Source organism: Melopsittacus undulatus, chromosome 3, assembly GCF_012275295.1.
Source record: "Melopsittacus undulatus isolate bMelUnd1 chromosome 3, bMelUnd1.mat.Z, whole genome shotgun sequence".
Classification (NCBI taxonomy): Eukaryota; Metazoa; Chordata; class Aves; order Psittaciformes; family Psittaculidae; genus Melopsittacus; species Melopsittacus undulatus.
Window position 1 is genome coordinate 27,477,204 of NC_047529.1, and position 19,928 is coordinate 27,497,131.

Genomic DNA, 19,928 nt, shown 5'->3' on the forward strand with positions numbered 1-19,928 from the left:
ACAGATGTATATTGAGACATGTCTTAAGAGATAAACTAAACTGAATTGTGTTCTTTACCAAACAAAATTTCTTCATTATATTTTGCACCAATACGTAAGAAAAAAAAAGCCACTATGAATGATTTTAAGCACTATTTAAATAAATAAATAAAAAAGCTGAGAATTCAACCTCCACCAACCCCTGAGTTTCCTTCTGCACAGAAGTGAAATTGCATTACCTGTGAAGAGCTGAGAATAAACTGCTTGGGCTCAGCAACACTGGCCCCTGGGGCAGGACAGTTCCTCGTTCATTGACCCAGTGCAAGTATCCTCGGGTCATGCCTGCCATTCCAATAGCACGCGCTGAGCAATATAAAAACTTATATCCATTTCTGCAAACAGAAATAAAAGAAAAAATTACCATAACAATAAGGCATGTGTTTAGATATTAATTATTTTGTGGGTTTATTTTTACATGAATCAAATTGTGACTGTTAAATGGACTTACGCTTAACCTGGACTTTTTTAAAGGAATAAAATCATTTATGCCAGAAACTTGGATAATTAAAATCCATCTAGTTCCACTGCAATTAGTGATTTACACCTAAAGAGGGCCCATTTCTTATGGCTTTCTATTCACCGCTGCATTGTGGAACTATACTCCTTAGAATTAACTGAAATGACATCCACTAAGAGAAAAACACTTGGCATAAAGCAGGTAATGTTGTATTAGCCTTTGCTGTATTAACAGTGTTGTACTCCTGTATTTTGAGCCTCTACTAAAAAAAAGCCTAGCTTGTGTGCAGCAGTAATGTATTTTTTCAAGTCAGAGCAAACCTGAATTTCAAAATACAGTATGAGAAGAAAACTTCAACTTGACACTGAAAGAAAAGTTTCAGCAGAAGCCACAGGTTACTCTTGGTTCTGTCCGTGACAGACCAGAGCCCAGTGATGTTAGTCCAACTTAATAGCAATTTACACTGCAAGTTGTAGAATGAAATTATTGTTCTAAAATAAATACTGTATTTAATGCACACATGGTCATTACATTTAAGTATTGAACATTTATGCAGTGTCCAGCTGTAACATCTAACCACTACGTAATTAATTTGGTAATCTGAAAAACAACGTGACTCAAATCTATTTTTTACCCTGTGTGATCACCAAAGCCCTATTAATCGATAATGCTGGCAGGCACAGAAATAACAACTGCAATTAAAAATATTAACATTTTTGCCAAGTGTAATGCAGAGGTTATACACAGAACTAAATACAGCTCAGAATGTGAATTCCCAGACTGTCCTGTCTTTTCTATGACCACATGTGTCTGTATGGAATAAAAGTATAAACAAGAGTCTCTGCTATAATTTAGATTCCATCATGCATAATTTATAATTCATCATCTGTGTAAAACAAAAAGCAATAAATGAACCTTAGCATAACCCTAGCACACAGGACAAATCAAATTAACTATGAGAACAGTTCTGATGTGTACTAGAGGCTCTTCAAGCACTTACGGTAATTTGACTATAACAGCTGAATTTAATGTAATAAAAGAAAAGCAATTTTATTTTCTGTGTAAAGCAGAAACATCAACCTGAACAGACAACAATCATTAATCCTCCTTGTACAAGCTAAAATCAGATACTTCATCTGATCCCATTCAGACATCAATTAATTTCTCTCCTCATTTCCTTTTTTCTCTCAATTACTAATTGCAAAACTCACCATACTATGTCTTCAATCATCCAGAATACACAATGGCTTGACTACATTACAAAATGTATCCAGAGAACCAACAGTATACCTGTACTCTTCCACTAGCCATGCTCACCTAGAAGCATTCCCGCACATCACCCCAAAGAGTTGGTACAGTCTTAACAATTTTTCTCCTGTTCATATTCATCCACATGATTTTTTTTTAATACACTGTTTTATATCATTCCAGGATGCTCTCCTTGTTAATAACATTAACTGACCTAAAGCACAGCTGATCTACTACTACCCAATATTTCTTCAATAGCTAATGGAAAAAACAAAAGGTATGTATTACTGTGGACCAAAAGGTACCAGTCAATTACAGAGCTATAACACAGCAGCTCACACTGGTGTTGCCAGGTGAAAGCATGTTCCTCAGGCTCTTCACAGCATGTCTTATTGACTTTCAGTTCCTTTCAACTGCACTTTAAGCAATGTTTACTAATTACTCTCAAAATTAACCAATGACACTAAGACTGATGCTTTCTAACTTTGCAAATCAACCATGGAATAACAACAAATATTTGTATACAAAAATTACAAGATAAATTGTATAATCATTAGTAGTAAACATCATCATCAATGTCTTTGAAGCTCATCATTATTTATAGAATAAATAAAATAAGAATGTAAACAGTGATTATCCAAAATAGGCCTGTTTCTACTCAAGATAAGGCACTGTGTTGTGCTTCAAGGATGAGATTTATCTTGCTTGACAAGAAGCCTAATGTTTAGACAGCTCAAGCCTAAACTGTTTCACTAAGCTCCCTTTTGATGTACTGGAAAGAAAGTGAACTCCCCCACACAGATTCATTCCATTTACTTTTGATTTCACCTCTGCATGACTCCAGGTGGGTCAAGTTTGGCAAAAACTCCACCTTCAGTGGCCCTAGGCTAAAGAGTCCTTATGCATTTTGCAAATCTCCTCAACAAGGAGGGAAGGTGTATGAGCATCTGAAATATTAATGCTGCTGCAACTCACAGTTCACAAAAATGCTGCACTTGATGCAACTGCATTGCAGTCTTTGGAACTGACTGTTGCTGTCTGGGATAGTTGGAAGATCAGTCACTGCCCATTGATAGGGGGGTTTCGATTTTGATATCACAAAGTAAGTTCTGCTCTGGATATCATACAGCAGATGTTTACACTGTGTAAGCATCACTGAAGTGATGAGATACTGATGAAATTGTCACTCTTACAGGTTAAGAGAAACCTACAGAAATTTTTTATGTGCAAATGAATAAACACAAGTCATAGATGCATGGATGAATTTACTGAATACTCACTGGCTCACTTTATGATACAACTTTGCGATCCCTTGGTGTGTCCAGTCTTTGCCAAGAGTTGGCAAAATATGACCTAAAGTATCTGACCTGAATAAAGGAAAAACAATATAACTGAACTGAAAAAAAAAAACACCCAAAGTACTTATAATAACAACAGTCAAGGTTAATTCAAACCCCACTAACTTATTTGTCTAATGGCAAAGGAAAATACGGTTTTCTGTAAGGTACTGATTGTGATCAGATGATTTTACTGCCCTTACTTTTGAGATAAACTGACATACCTACCCTTGACCATACTGTTTTAAGTATTCTTGTGTTCCAAGATTTCCCATCATGGATGAAGCTTGGGACCCACAAGTTAACATGGAAGTTGCAGCATATAGGCTATCAATCAAACCTGCGTGGTACCAAGTGACAGTACTAAGCCTACTTTTTGAGGTTTACTTTAAATGCTTTTTAAATAAACCAAATCTAAACAAGATGGATTTGCAATGGTATTGTAAGGTTAAGTGATTAAATAAAAGAAGCCAGTGTACTTCATAAATGCGATGCAGCAAAAAAGTTATGATTCTGCATAAAGTCCTCCAATACTACTGTAAATACTATCATAAAACACCAAAACATTAAAAAATGTGACAAATAATGGGCACATATGGCACACATCTTTATTAAATTAAGAATTCAGCTAATGATTCTTGCACTGTTTGAAAGCCAAATCAAGAAAAAAACACACACGCAACACACAAACACAAGAATATGATGATTCTGTGACTCAAAATTCTGTTAAGTACTTTTTCAGCTAGTCCAGAGAAAAACTTGTCCTTGTAGATAAAGCCTCTCCCTGTTCATGAACTCACCGTGTGATTGTTCCATCAATGTCAGAAATAACAATTTTATCATCCCAATTCCACAGGTAAATGGTGCCTTCGCAGCGGCAAGTGCCTTGATACTGTGTTGTAACACTAAAGGTCACATCATTGGGGCCGTTCTTAAGGTTTAAACTTTTCTGCAAGACATTATCAGCAAGATAATCAACAAACTGAGTATGTGAAACTGGCACAGTGCAAACACAAAGCCACAAATGATCACTGCATTCTTGGTCACACTGAATCTCACTGCTTTCAGCAGAGCCAGTGTCTTAATGACAGCAGAGGTTTCCCCGGCGTAGTGTACGTTAGGCATCTATTTACAGAGCAGAACAAAAACAAACAAAAATTCTGTTTCACAGTCAGGGATATTAGAAAAAAAAAAAAAGAGAGAAAAGGTTAAAAAGGAAATGTCCAAAAGTTCACATCAATAATAACAAATTACAGATTAGGGACTATCTACGGGGGTGGTTTCCATTCTGAGATGTGGACACATGCAGAGAGAAATGGGTGTAACAAGGAGTTCCATAAACCCTAATTTAGAGTGTTTATATGGGGACTTGTGTCCTACAGTATCACATCTCTTTCCTACAATAACCCTCTGCTCATACCATATGATCCATCACCCTTCAGTCTTCACCAACTACCCTTAACTCTCCCACTTCATTGCCTTTCCCTCCCACTGTCTCCTGTGCCACTTAGTGACAAAAGACAACTGATTTTATTCTATTTGTAGACCTAAATACTCATTTTCATAAAGCCTGCCGGAGTTTAATACCTCAAGTGTCTTTTTCTTATATTTCACTGCAATTTTTCTATTAGTTAAAAATGAAAAGGAGGTGAAAATGTAGGACAACTGATGGGTAACTGATGAGTCTCAATCACTGTTTCATCAAGAACTAATCTAAAAGTAATTTTAGCTACAGGTAATTTCTTTGAGGTTTCCAAACCTGAAAATTATCAGTATATTTGTATAACCCTTGTTTGCTACAGAAAATTACCAACACGTCCTATCTGCCTCTTGGGATAAATTCTACATTTCTTACAAACTATTCAGGCAGTGAGCGCTGGGTTGTTTAATACTGTACATCTTGTGTGGGTTTCCTCCAGAAAATTAATTGACTGTAGACAAGACGACAGAAAATATTTCCCTTAAGTAGCCCATTTTTCCAAATCAAATTGGAACATGCAGAACACAAAACTGTAAGAGTTTTGTCACCATTAGTCAAAACACCTCTGTCACAGAGGAAGAGAACTGGCTCCAAAGAAATTAATAGCCTGTTCTCATAGTAAATTCACAAGCAGCACTTTCAGAAGTTACTAACAGAAAAACATACTTATGTAAAATGTGACTGTCTCCCTGTGAAAGAAGTGAAAGGAAAGGAGAGGAAGAAAAAAGAAAAAAGAGGCCTCTGGGGTAACATAATATATATTATACATAATACAAAAAGGACATAGTTCCAGTACACTTAGTTACGTGAAAAATTTAGACATGCTTTAGAATTTTGACATTTTTCTAAATATGATCCCTTGTCTCCTAATCTGTGAACCCCAGGACTTGCTTCAAGGTACAACACTGATGCTGAATATTGAAAAGAGAAGGGAAAATGATTTTTTTTTAAATATAACAAGAGAGAAAATGAAATGCAAGACATAAGAGCTAATTAAGCTTTGCAAACCTGAGTAAAAGTATTGTTCGTGTAGTATTAGAAATGACATTTCAGGACAAGGATGTAAATTAACTCACAAGCTGGTCAGAAGTGAGTCGAAGGGTTTTTTTGTAACTGATTCCGGACAATGACAGATGACTTGAGCTGGTTTGTAATGATCCAAGATTTTGCTTGGCAGCTCTAGGGTCTTCATCGCTTGAAGAAGATTCATCTTTTATTCTGGAACATTGCACACACAGAAAATGATGTTATGTCAGTAAATGCATCTCAGTATCCATTAAAAATGCATTAACAGTGAGTCACTAAGTCAGCCATTGATTCTCTGCTCCTAAGTACAGTCTCACAGGAGGTCATTCACATCATGGCTTTAAATATATCAATGAAGTGCTGAATTCCCATTCACACATATTCCCCATTATTCATACTTGGATTGTACTAACCATTCACATGTCTATAAGCTAGTTTCCATTGTTTAAATATTAGAGATGTAGGTTAATGTGCCATATCAACTCAAAAATCTCATAGTGGCACAAAAAAACCAAAACATAATACCTATTTGATATTGTAACTGCAAAAAATCCTCAGTTTCAAAAGGAGGAATTCACTATACTGGCCTTTTCTCTCCCCAAAAAGAATTTAGCAATTCATACAAAAAATAAAGGCAATTGAAATTTGATTACAAATTCCTTCTTTCAATGAGCAACTTTAGATCATTGGATTATTCTTTTCCAGGATTTGCAAGATTATCCCATTCAGGATATGATGATGAAGTCACAAAACCTGAGCTCCTTTACACAATTCTGTTTAAATACACATCAATATCATTTTTTTTTCTGCTACAACCATTTTTTTTCCAGAAATTTTTATGGACATTTTTCTTCAGAGAGAAAGTGTTCCCACAGTAAGCAGATCTATCACTTTAGGCAGAAGGTAAAACATCCTTTCAGGTGCTACAGATCTCATCTTTAAAACAATTAGCATTTGGCCTCTTACTTCAATCACACCTGGATGTTGTTAGATGTTACAAAGTCTTGATCCAGTATCAAGGTACTGCATGCCATGACAAGCAATACTTAAATGCCTGTCTTATCCTTTGTAACATCAGGTCTCAAAAGCTTAACTCAACATCCTACATATCACATTTTGCTTGCAAGCAATAAATTCTTAATGACACATTTCTAAGGCCAGTTAAAATTTAAACAAAGAACACCAATTACAGAATTTACTGGGCTTGAAGTCTTAATCCTACTTTAACCTTTAAACAACCACGTAAGAAACAGACCTAAAAGACACATGTCATCCTTAAAACGAAAATCAGTCTTTCTGATTTATTGCATGGCATGCTCAAACTCAGTGAGGCAAAGGAGATAACAGCTAGCCTGCTACAGAATGAGGAATCCTCCTTCCAGCACATTCGCCTGGACTGCAAGTGCTGACCTTCAGAAAGAATGACAGCTATGCTTTTTGTTTCATAAAAGTGATACTTGAACTTCATGAGCATAAAGCATATTTGAATATGGCCCTTTTCAGCTCTAAGTGCAGACAGCGTACATACAGCATGTGTTTACAGCAAGATCTGCATGCACAGGGAAAGGGCATTGTAGGAGAGTGGTCCCTGGCAAACTCATCCCTCTGAAGCAAGTTAAAGCTCATCTTACAGAACCCTGCTGAAGGACATATTCTGGCCATACAGTATGCCTAATTTGGAGAATGCAACAGAAGAGACCTCTGTAATCCTTGAAAGAAGCAATAGAAAGCATGAATATAGCAAAGCCTCTACAAAGACTTAGGCCCCTGAACTTCTAAAGACTGCAGAAACAAATGAAATTGTCAGGCCATAAATATATCAGAAATCTTAGCAACTGAGATCTGACAGCTGTATGGGGTTGTCTATGATGCTCCCTTGAAATCTCTAGAGAGATACATACAGATTTGGTGAACTGCTGCAGTAATTGTCTGTTTTCAAGGGGGTGGAATTTGTGTCACAGAGCTGCCAGCCAAACCACAGAAATGCCAGGGCACACTCACGAAGTCTGAAACCCTGCCATGGGTAGAGCTTTCCTATCCGCACTTATCCGGTGTATTGGCTAACAAATTAAATGTATTTCATTGACACAGAATTTCTTTGTTCAAATAAATTGTTTCTTTTTAAACAGTAACTCCTGCTCATTTCAGATACAGATACTTTCGGGGGTACCTCTGTGCCATGCTCAACTGTGAAGAGTCTTCTCCTGTAAGTCCACTCTCACTCATACCTCGCTCTGGCTTTGTTTCCTGTAAAAATACAAGTATGAGAAGTTGTCAATTTCCTTTTAGGGAGTGAGCAAATGTTTTTAGAAAAATGCTTGAAAACCAACTTCTGTCTTGGACAGGCCTGGTAAAAATCAACCGCATGTTTATTTCTTTGCTTGTAAGCAAGCAAGACTTAATGGGTTTCTTGAAAAAAAAAAAAAAAAGGGCTGCACAAAGAACTAAAAATTGCAAATATTAAAATCAGAAGAAGAATTAAGATTTAGTTTTGTGTGGAATTAGCACAGAAATACCAAATTACAGATTTAGTATTACTGAAGTTCTGGTATCAATCCTGTAACTATTCAGTTCATGCACCTGAAATACCTAGATTTCATCTGAAAAAGCAAAATATGACTCTGTAGAAGAAAAACAAACAACTTTCACAGAATCATTAAAATCTCTAACATAAGAAAACTTTCCAAACTGATTTTATATTGAGTTGATGCTAAATTCTACCAATTTCATCTCACTAGATTTTTAAACAGTGATTTTTAAACGCACAACCAGCACCACCACCCCATTCCATTTTATAGCTGACACTGCTCAACAGATAAACAAATACTTCCACTAAGAGAGAAATTCTAAAAATTTCAGTGAGCTGTAAAAACTAAAATGTCATGCTCTGAAGCCCATACCCACAGATCAGCACAATGGTTATTTCACGCAAGGCTAAAAAAGTTCAGCTGAGGCACAACCATAAAAACATATTAGATGTCATTTTCTCCCCTCAAGTACTAATGCTTCAGTAGTATAAATTACTATGAAGAGGTTTTATTAGCCAACTTTAAAGATTAAATATGTCTAGACAGGAGATCAATATTTCATATAAAGCTTTGGTTTTTTTCCACTCTTCTTTAATATTCATCCATGGCTTTCAGACCACAAACTTTTAATGCTCAGAAAAAGAAATTTAAAAAGACTTTTGTTAGTTTTCCATCTTAGGTTTTGCTGAATTTTACAGCTTACTACCCATAAATATGTCTGTTATTCAACTATCTAAAGAAAGCTCCAGGAAGGTAGATAATCTGCATGAAGACATTGAATTAGTGGCACCAGTCGTGGATTCTAGGTTCCAAACACGTATTTAATCTATTAGATAATACTGCCTCAAGTTTGTATAAAGAAAATAAATGCAGAACCAAAGCACTGCAGACAGATGTCTCAGGCAGGGTCTGAAAAACTTTCTGAAGTCAAAAGAAGTCAGACTTCAGACCTTGTTTAAACATCTTTTAATACGCGTACCCTCAAACTGAATATTGAGTTATTCTCAGAACAAAATTCTGAAGGATGAATATACAGGTACCCAGCTTTCCCACTGCAACCAGAAGGAAACTGCTTGCTTCTTAAACTTACCTCTTTAATAGCACTGTTCCTCCCTCGCCACGAAAACCACCACCTTCCACCTTTTTTGGGCATCTTGTCCCTCATTATAGATTCCACAGTGGCCTGTGATAAATGGATGGTAACATAAAAAAAAACCAAAACAAAGGACAACCTGATATATGCAAATAAAAGAAAGTGCCAAACACACAATTTTAACTGATAATAAATAGAAGAGAAATAAACATACTGTCTGTGGACCATAAATTCTACTAAAGCAAAATCTAATGGTGTCCAGAGCTGCTCTGAAGTAACTTAAGCATGAATACTTATGGTATTTTTAAAAGGAAAATGAAAAAGAGATAAAAATCAAAGAAGAAAACAAAGCATAAGTAGATATTAGTACAATGTCTAGAATGGAGAGCCTACTCTTTTAAAGTTGAAGTTGCTTAGTACAAATTATATAAAAAAATTAAAAAAAGAAAAGAAAAATATCACTTCCCAAAGGAGTTCTCAAGCAAAACAGTAACAAACTGATATGCAACAGTTATTTAAAAATAGCTAGAGTTCATATTTAATCATCAGTTTAGAAATAAGCAAAAAAGTTACTAGCTTTTATGAGTTCAGTATGATGCTATGAATTTGACTGACAATGTTAGAACTGTCCTTTTTTTTAAACCCTGGCTACTTTTCTTTGGTTATATCTACTACACCTCAGTAAAGAAAAGGGTTTTTTGTCTTTCAACACCCATAATGACTAGAGCTTTATGCACTGTAACAAGGTGAGATGAATTCTTTCACTCAGAGAGCAAGCAAAAGACAAAAGGGGAAAATACTACAGTGAATGGGAAAATATTATACCACAGTAAAGGTGGCCACAGTGTTTGGTATGCCTTAAAAATAGCTTAGCCACTGTAAGGAACAATTCATCCCTTCTCTCACTTTTTCCATAGGTTTTCTCCACTATACTAGCTAAAGTATGTGAGAAAAGAAATGACAGAGGAATCAAAGTGAGCAAATAACTTGAAAACTTTTCAAACAAAATAAGAAAAGCAAGGAGCAGATGGAGCAACTGAGAACAGAATGCCACTGCTGAGAAAAATGGATACAATTTAAAGATGTCCTTAAACATATAGACAACTTCAAGCACGTGTCCTATTGACTTTTATTGAGATAATTCACATGCTTATAATTAGGGATTTAAAGGTATTAAGAATACGTGATGTTTTCTGCAAAAACTTGAGTTTTCAATCACTTCCTAAAGCCTGTTTTGATAAAGTATTTTAGTTCCATTATTACAGCAAATAAAAACTGTAAGTAACAAGTCATTAAGAAAACCAGTAACATAACTGGTAGCATAAATTAGTAATTTCAGTTTCAGAGGCACAGTTCAGTCAAGTAAACCTTCCGAATCATATAGACTGATCTAACTACATATACTGGCTAGTCCACTAAATTCAAATTGCACTGTCTAGAAAATTATCAGCCTTCAGCATATAAATTGATTATTTAAAAAAAATGAACACACTGAATTTCACACTCATAGACTTCTTAACTGATAACCTCTACGAACGATGGCGTAATCATAACACTGTTGAAAGAACTGCCATTTCCCTTAATGGAAAAATATTTTGTTTCCATTCTTTCAATTTTATCCTAGGCAAAACCCAAAACATCTAGCATGGGCATCGGTGTTTAATTAAAAATGCAGTTACTTTGCATTATCTTTATGAGATCTCACAGGCATCTATCAAGGTCTGTGGAAATGCCCAACAAATACAGATAAAGATAACTATACACCTTCTGTGGGCATTTGAGTTCCACAGATGAATTCCACCTTTGACAAGTATTTGCATATATAGAATATTTGCAGTAAAGCACAAAATATGTGGCTCTAACATCCTTGAAATTCAAGCCAGGTTTACCATATGCTTGGGACCCTTAGGATCAATTTATTTTACATTGGGGTACTACAGTGGAGCTATACATGCATACATATGTGACGTGGCACTAAGAAAGAACATAGTGGTAGAGAGTGTTCTGGACTTTGAAGAAATTTTTATCCCACATTCATGGCAATAGAGATAGTATTTGAATTCACATGTATTAAACCCAAAGACAGGTGAAGTACTAGAAATAGTAGGAGAGTTTGAGTCCCCGACTTCATTAAATCCATGGCTAACCAGGATACAAAACAGTACCAGCGATGATACTACTTAGTAGTATTGCAGTGTGCCTTTCTGTCCTAAGCATCTATGTGGCACCAGGTCCCATGGAACTGAATTAAGTTAATAAATGCATTTAAGGCAAGCCAAGACATATAAATACCACATAATCATAGCTATCTGCCACTACCTACCTAGTTTGTTTATGAACAATCAACTGAAAAATAGAAAACTAGCAAGCTACAGGCCTTCTTTACCTAGTATTTAAAGCTTATTCACTGAGGTTAAAATTTCTAGCCTCTATTCTTATTTTATAATATATGCTCCATACAGATAAAATGGAAAGCAGTCATCAGGTATTCAGCTACAGCAAACACAAACATGGGTCAATAAAATTTCTGCTTATAAACCATATTAATGAAGGAAAACAGGAAGTTTTCCTTATTTAAAGTATTTGTAAAGTTCTTAGCCAAGCAAATAAATACTAATCACAGATCAAATTGAGTCCTGCTTATTCAGCCCCTAGCATAAACTAGATGAATGGTTACATGTGGATAGGTATTACTGATGTACAGATCCTCTTTTGTGCAACAACCCTCTTCCCTGCCTTAATAAATGGAAGAATATCAGAAGTCATCCTCTGACCAACCTTCATTTTCAATCTCACCTTTGGCAAAGGTTTCTGGAATGCCTGCATTGCCAGCAGAAGGGGTCCAGCTGTTGTCCAGTTGTAGTACCTGGGCATGCAAGAGAGACAATTACTGCATTTTGTAATCCCAAGGTTCCAATTCACAATCTACTTAGTATTTGTCATCTGGCAGGTGCCATGGTTTAAGCCCAGATGGCTTAATACTGCACCAGTAATAGCAGACCCATCTTATTCCACATTATGTTCACAGGAATTTATGACGTACACATTTCAAGGTATGCAAGAAAAGCTATGTCCTGATGTAGAGAGGGCATTTTTCATACATTCCTTATGTCCTTATTATACTTACTTTCACATGAGACACTTTTTTTTTCTACAACTGTTTACATTGTTTTTCTATCAAGGAACCACATAAATGTTAGGGGCTGTAGTCTACATAATGTTAAGTAGTCTACATAATGTCAAGCTTTTGCTATTATGTGCTGAACATGGATGGCTCAACTCTTACAGACAGCAGGACAAACAAAATACTGTTTAGGGAAGCTGAAGTTCACATGACATCCAAAGAATGAGACAGTCATATCCTCACTAAGTACTCCTCTCTCTTCCCCAGTACATAAATAAGCAGGTAAACACTACCATCAAAGTCACAGAACTATGACAGGGAAGCTGTAAGTGACTCGCCTCAGACCACAGAGAGGGTCAGGTATGAGGCTGTAACATATCTGCAATACAAACTAGCACATAAGGATGTACCAGGCATGTCAGATTTGTGTGAGTGATGTCTACAACTAAGGGTAGCCTCACCTCTAAGTGCAACACAATGCCATGATCTCTCCTCTACTCTGTAACATTGTATGCCAGATGCAAGTTCTCAAGTTAAAACATCATGCAAAAAGCTGCACCTAGCATAGATTAGTGCCACGCTGCTGCCAGCAGTGTGAACATACGAAGTAATCCCTTAGCCTTGTAGAAATATAAGTCTCATACTTGGTAGGTGAAGTTTGACAAGTAATACCTCCATAGAGACATATTAGCAAAATATTCAGTATATACAGACAAACTGCTAGGTAAAGAGTGCTTGCAAGCAGACTGCCATACCCCTGTAAATATCAATTACTCAAACTGGCTCAGGGCAAGCCTTAGAAAGTTCACATCCTATTTAATTTTTTACTCTGCCAGTTGAGTGTGAACACCATTAATATTTAATACTAGCTTCTTTAAATTCAAATTGTAACAATTAGCTGTAACAGGTCATCTGAAACTGCTCTTTCAATTTAAAGAAGGAAAGGTAGCTAGCAGGGCCCAAATTCTTTGGAGAGTTGACTCTTTCTGGATGTATCTAAGCTATGAACATTCAAAACCTATTTTTCAGCTACAGTTCAATTTCTCTAACACACTGAAGTGCCACAGAAGTATTTTTGTTACAACAGTAGCGGGTTTTTTTCTTGAAATATACTTACTTATTTCCAATTTTAACCACAAGGTTAGGGTCATCAATGATAGCAGGATTGTCCACAAACTGCTGGTATGTTACTGCATGTTCTAAGAATTCTTCTGTGGGGAGAAAAAACTACATTTGTAAAGCATGCATTTATATATGTCTGGGATGGCCAACCTAAACATCTTCGCACCTCTCAGACAAGCAGGTTTCACTGTTCTGGGTCAATCTTTCATTACAAAGGTGATGACCTTAGCAGGGGAAGTGCTAATATGGAAGCAAAGTATTCAGAGACTCAATCTCAGAAGATACTGAGTATTTCTTTGTCTGCTGGGTGTCTTTCCTGTTCAAAATACAAGCTGAGAGAAAGCTCAGGGATGGAACTGTGAGGGAGGAAAATCAGGCTTCTAAGCAAGGCAATGAAGCACTTTATCATGTCTTTCATTGATCCTCTGTCCATGTTAGGAGAAGGAACTGACATGATCAATGTATATGTAAACCCACAGCCAAAACTTAATTTTATCCTTTGTAAGGCCTACAGCAAAGTGAAAATGTTTGTGCATACCCCTTCCACTGATTGTAACTCCTTTCACAATGTCTATATAATTTACAAGTGATGCAGTAACAATTCAACTCCAGTAAATCACAGTATATTTGAAATACTTTACAACTGAGTTCTAAACAGCAATCAGTGTAGCATCAGGCTCATATGATTTTTATGATGTCATATAACTACAGAAAACACAAGTCTTAACACATTTATGTTCACATTATGCAGCTGGAAGTTTAAGGTACAGAGCACTGTAAATGATTTATCTAAGAGTTACATATGAAATTTGAGGTAGAACAGGAACTCAGGTTAGTTTCCAACTCCCCCTTCTAGTGTTCCCATTTACAGATCACCTTTTTCATTGCTGACACCAACAGCTGTGACTTCCTAGTTATATACTATACCAAGCAGAAAAGATACCATTAATACTATCGTGATACAAGCCTTAGTACTATCACAAAATTAAAAACAGAACCAAAAAAAACCAAACACAAAAGCCAATGCAACAAAATACTTTAGAAAATTTAGTATGTAGTGAACTACTAAAACTTACTAAAAATTCTCATTCCTATATAAGTCCATTATTTTAAATATGAAATATTCTAGGAATCTAATAATTACAGGGACAGCATTTCTCTTCGCAACACATTCTTGAATACAACCACAGGAGGGCACTGCTTCTTCAGTCTAGGATGCTAAAGCTTGGCTGCCAGCACATGCCTACCTAACAAACTCATTCTGTACCTTTGGTTATTTCTCTGTTGTCAGTAAGGCCTCCGCAGAGAGAAATGGCAATGGAAGGTAAATCTCGAATTCCATCCGAAGTGCTTTCAACTCCACTGTCAACACCTGAGCTCCCACCAGACTGTGGAGATTGGCTGGCAGATCGTAGCCCTGTGTCACTCGTGTTCTTGCATTGGACATTATCCCCACTGGAAAAGAAAAATCAGGAATTCAGTCTCCATGTATTCATTCCCAAATTCATTCCCTTTAGCAACCACCTTTTACATCTGACACACAGTTGGGGGGGGGGGGGTACCGGGAAAGGGGAAGAACCTAAAGAAATTTGCTTGGTTTTACCATAAAAGTAGTACAGGCCTCATGTGCCCTCAAACATTAGATTGCTTCTTCTTACTTGTTCAGACTAAGCATGTATAATTATAGCTTCACATATGTACAAGAGATAGAAAAAATAAGGCAATAAACTGTACGACCTTAGTAGACTATATAATGCTTGCTACTATAAGCAGTGTTTATACTAGAACTATTCCCACACAGGCAGAAGAATAAACATATTACTTTATTATTTTATTTATATTCATTATACAAACTGATAGCTAAAGCCAGAACAAAAGATGCATCTGCTTGTGTGTTTATGTCATGTATATACAAATAAAATACTCTACATATAAACTACTAGGATTAAAAAATTTGAGAAATAATAAATCATTGTACCCACTTAAAATCTGCAGATAGATGAGATCATTATTACAAAGTGTAGGCTCATCAAATTCTGCTTTCCACTCCAGATTTATATGAACACATTTGAAAAAGGAACTTTCAATTCAACTTTTTTCTCCATATTACTATCTTCCTCACTTTTATTAAAATGCTAATATCACAACAGCTGAGTTTAAGCAAGCAAGAGGGAAAAATAAAATATGCAAGCTGCTTTAGTTGTTGCTCAATGAATTTAGTGAAATGACTGGAGTATGATGTGGAAAGAGGACTATAAATGTTATAAGAGGCTCTAATAAAGATCAGAGCAAGTTGGAAATCTTATTTTCAGGGTGCAATACTTGCATAAATAGATCTGTTATGCACCTTCCAAAAATTATTTTGTAACATTCATATTTAAAGGTGATCACCCACTGTATAATAACACTAAAGCAGTAATTTGGTGCTAATACTATTAACAGTAAGGTATACTCCTCATGGTAATAAGCAAGGACATGGGGATAAGTATATCCCAAGGCAAATCACTCTCCCAGGGCATGTGAGTAACACTCAGAAATGTCAGTGTACATCACATAACAATCCACAAGCAATGTATGATGTTTAATTGACCAAAATAGAAAATTACTTTCAAGCACACTTCTCAGGCCCAAATGCAAAATCTTACAAAAGCTCTAATATTCTTCTCTACAGAGTTTTATTTTCCTTCTGCCTTCATGTCTACAGGGGCTCTGAAAAAGGAGGTCTTATCTGGTTGACAGTGAATCTGGAAGGTGAAAAGAGCTCTTTAAATAGTCAAAATATAAACAAAGGACTTATACTTCTTGGGGAAATAAAGTGCAGCAACTTCTGGATCCATGTCAGTGAGGTCATCTAAATAGACACCATCAGCACCAAGATGCCGGCTTCGTTTGTCTGTAAGGGACAGCACATATAAGCCTATTAACGATCATTTTCTGAGCAACAAGCCAGAACTGTTATTACTGTTTAACTATTCATTTTAAGATTGAGAAACCAAATTGTAACAGTTTGTGAACTGTATTTGTATAAAATGGTACTGCCAAAAATTTCAAAACAAGTTGCTCCTATACATTGTTCAGTGTCGTGGTTTAAACCCAACCACAGAGCTCGTGCACTCACTCCCCTCCTTTCTCCCCCAACTCCCAGAGAGCTGGGGAGGAGAATCAAAAGAATGTAGCTCCCACGGATTGAGATAAGAACAGTTTAATAACTAAGGTATAACATAAATCACTACTGCTACCACCAATAATAATAATAATAATAATGATAAAGCCAATAACAAGTGAAGAGAATACAACATCTCACCAGCCACCGACCCATAACTCACCCCACCCTGCCCAACCGAGCACCGACCGATACCTCCTCCAACCCCCCCAGAGCACTAGCCCTTTCGGGTAACTCTCAGTTACATCCTGGGCATGACATGCTATGGTATGGAATACCTCTTTGGCTAGTTTGGGTCAGGTGTCCTGTCTCTCCTTCCTCCCGGCCTCCCCTCCTCCCTGGCAGAGCATGAGGCTCAGAAAGTCCTTAGCTAGAGTAAACATTTGAGCAGTAACTAAAAACATCAGTGCTATCAGCACCATTCCCAGCCCAAAAGTCAAAACACAGTGCTGCACCAGCTACCAAGAAGGAGAAAAAAAATGACTGCTACTGCTGAACCCAGGACATTCAGATTTTGTCCTCTAGGATAACAGAGGACAAGTTCTGAGATGCTGAAGCCTCCCTGTCCAAGGCAAAACAAGTGGGAATTAGAAGTCAGTGGTCACTATAGGAGAGCAGCAAAGAAAAAGTGTTTGCATAGGCCTATTATAACAGTAAGGCAATTGGAGACTTTAATCTTCAAGAACTAACCTTCAGCGTCCCTTTGCAAAAGGGAAATAACACAACAGACTATACTATAGTCACTAATACACTGTAACTGGCTTGTTATGGAGACAACTCACTGTTTAGCACATACATCTGATGTGTTGTGTGTGTGCATGCACCACTCTAGGGCACATGACAACCCTCCCATGTCTTTAACTAGTACCAAAACACACAGTCATTGCTGTCCTGTTTTTGCTGGTTCATCTAGACAAGTAATTGTTTTAAGGCCAAAACCTAACTTGGAATTCATTCTAAAGCCCCTGACTTCTCCCTATCCCAGTTACCAACATCAAACATCAGCAAAGAAATCAGAAAACTAAGTTATGTAAAGGCCAAACAGCAGAGTAACACTGATTTTTATACCTTCAAAGATAGTGGAACACATGGGGAAGTGGCTAAGAAACCTGTATGTCTACTAATTAAAATCAGCTGCATAAACCAAGCTTAAATAGGTTTTATATAATTAGAGAATTATCAGAGCTCTAAAACACAACACTTGTAAGCAAATAAATTTCATATGAAGATTGTAACACTTATTATACAATAACATGGATATAAAGCCCAGAAAGTAAGAAGTAGAAAAGCAGATAGGGTTATATTTCACAAATTCAGAACAGAACGTGTACCACAAATGACTGAAATTGCTCATTGCTCATGCGAAATGAAAGCACCTTATTTTGCGGTGAATCTGCTGTTCGCACAAAGGACATACTACCACTTTGTACCAGAGCACAGAAATTCCACAATTACCAGAAACACATAACTCAGAAAGTAGTCAGAGCAGGTGAACCAGATCTACAGTTTGCTTGTACCAAAACCTGAAAATTGAACCAGTGTAGATGAATTTGGAACAAGTTTTGTAAGTCTTGCTCATGTGCACAGAGCTGCCAAAAATCCCAAACCAAGAAGAAGCTTCTGCCTCACTACATGGTTCCTGTGAACAGAAGGCTGCACAGCTCAGGTTTGGAAGGTTCTTTCCAAAGTTTATAATTTTCCAGATGTGAAAGTGCCTTCAGGGCACAGATTAATCTAAATGGCAATGAAGTACTTTATCACCATGAAATTTAAAGATGAAATCATACATATAAAAGTGAAGAATCAAGACCTTTACCTTTTTTTCTGGATGGAGAATCTGTTTTGCCAGCTGGTTGGGTTGAGCAAGCTGTGGCTTGTTTTATTTCTTCATTGGCAGGCAATGGTGGTACAGCTGCTCCTGGAGACTCTGTCTCTGGCTTATTTGTCTCAGCTGCTAAGGGCTCACTTTCAGCAGCAGTTGCTGCATCTGCTTGTCCAAGAGGAGGTAGAGGAGACTTAGTGTTAAACTCCTCTATAGGAGAATTCTGGATGACCCGAAAGTGAGTGTTTTCAGAAGGATTTACATCCACCACACTGGCTTCCTTTGCTTTGAGCAGAGGACTGGCCTGTGAGGAAAAAAACAGACTGCTATAAAGAAAAGTTATTAAATGGAACAGCCAGAGTTTAATTGTCTGATCATTCAGTGAGATCAGATTCTCAAGGTAAGCAACTACAGCAGAAAGGTACCACTGAGGTGGAGACTACAGTGTACAAAAGGCCTCTCTCCTGTGTATTTGCTACTCAAAATTCATCCGTATCTTGGGGCCAGGAAAGACTTGTTTTGCAGTGTGCTTTACCATCTTCATTTCCCACTCACCTGCCTGGGAGTACATCATAGCTCCCACCCTGCCCTCCTTCCTGCACAAATCCTAACTTTTCTTCAGAAGGTAACCCTGACAAGGATAAGAAGGAAGTGCAGACTGCAGTCCGTACATAACCAGAATGCTCCCAGGGACCAGACACTGTCATTCATCAATACCCCAGATTTAGACTTTAAAATCACTTCACAGGAACAATTCGAAATCTTCTCTCAGTGTGGGACAGGAGGAGTTCTTACAGAGGAAAACTGAACTCATACAGCAGCAGCTGTATAGCTGCTATAACCTTCACACGATAGCAAAAAACTCTTAAACAAAAATTAAGATTGTCCAAAGCATAACTCTCAATTCAGGTAAGGTCAGATCAACTCTGAATAGACTGGCTAGGGACACAGGCAGGGACTGCAGAGGGAAAAGCTTCCAAGAGTCAGATTTGCTGTACACACTAGGCTGTGTGACTGTGATAAAAATGAAACACCTACATCTATTAACAGGAAACCCTAAATTATAGATTGGAAATGCCAATTTGAAATTCTTGCCTGGGCCTGTGCACTTGAATTAGTTCTCTACTTACAGAAAATAGCTCCCAATTTTCTAACATACATGAGGAGGAGAATAACACAGAGGTGATGAAGCAGCTCATCTATGGACCACTAAAGAAGAAGCCAGAGGTTTTCTGAAGGAATTAAGAATTCTGGATTTCCATCCCTTCTTATGCCACTAGCTAGCAACACTGAACTAAAGATAAAATATAATAGCACCATTACACTTCTGGTGACATCACCAGAATGTAGTCTTCTTTCTGAAGAGAACACCCACTTCCCCAGCCTGCAAAGCAGCAATTTTGTTTCTTTATACTGTTCCTGACCCCAACACTCCTGCAGACCTTTCTGTAGAGAAGCCAGGCTTGAGAAGTAGAGGCCAAATCCTGCA

At 37.1% G+C, this 19,928-nt stretch overlaps 1 protein-coding gene across 1 annotated transcript in view; it reads right to left on the reverse strand.

Annotated features, from left to right (window-relative positions):
* The window catches only part of LPIN1 (lipin 1), a 47,987-nt gene that overhangs the window by 9,203 nt on the left and 18,856 nt on the right, over positions 1-19,928 (reverse strand). The window contains exons 7-17 of the mRNA XM_031043940.2: positions 18,434-18,743; positions 16,254-16,347; positions 14,722-14,909; positions 13,450-13,543; positions 12,005-12,074; positions 9,206-9,298; positions 7,758-7,834; positions 5,638-5,779; positions 3,882-4,030; positions 3,025-3,111; positions 219-371 (exon numbers count right to left, since the gene is read on the reverse strand). Coding sequence (XP_030899800.2) covers positions 219-371; positions 3,025-3,111; positions 3,882-4,030; positions 5,638-5,779; positions 7,758-7,834; positions 9,206-9,298; positions 12,005-12,074; positions 13,450-13,543; positions 14,722-14,909; positions 16,254-16,347; positions 18,434-18,743 — 1,457 coding nt within the window. The remainder of the gene's footprint in view (positions 1-218; positions 372-3,024; positions 3,112-3,881; positions 4,031-5,637; positions 5,780-7,757; positions 7,835-9,205; positions 9,299-12,004; positions 12,075-13,449; positions 13,544-14,721; positions 14,910-16,253; positions 16,348-18,433; positions 18,744-19,928) is intronic.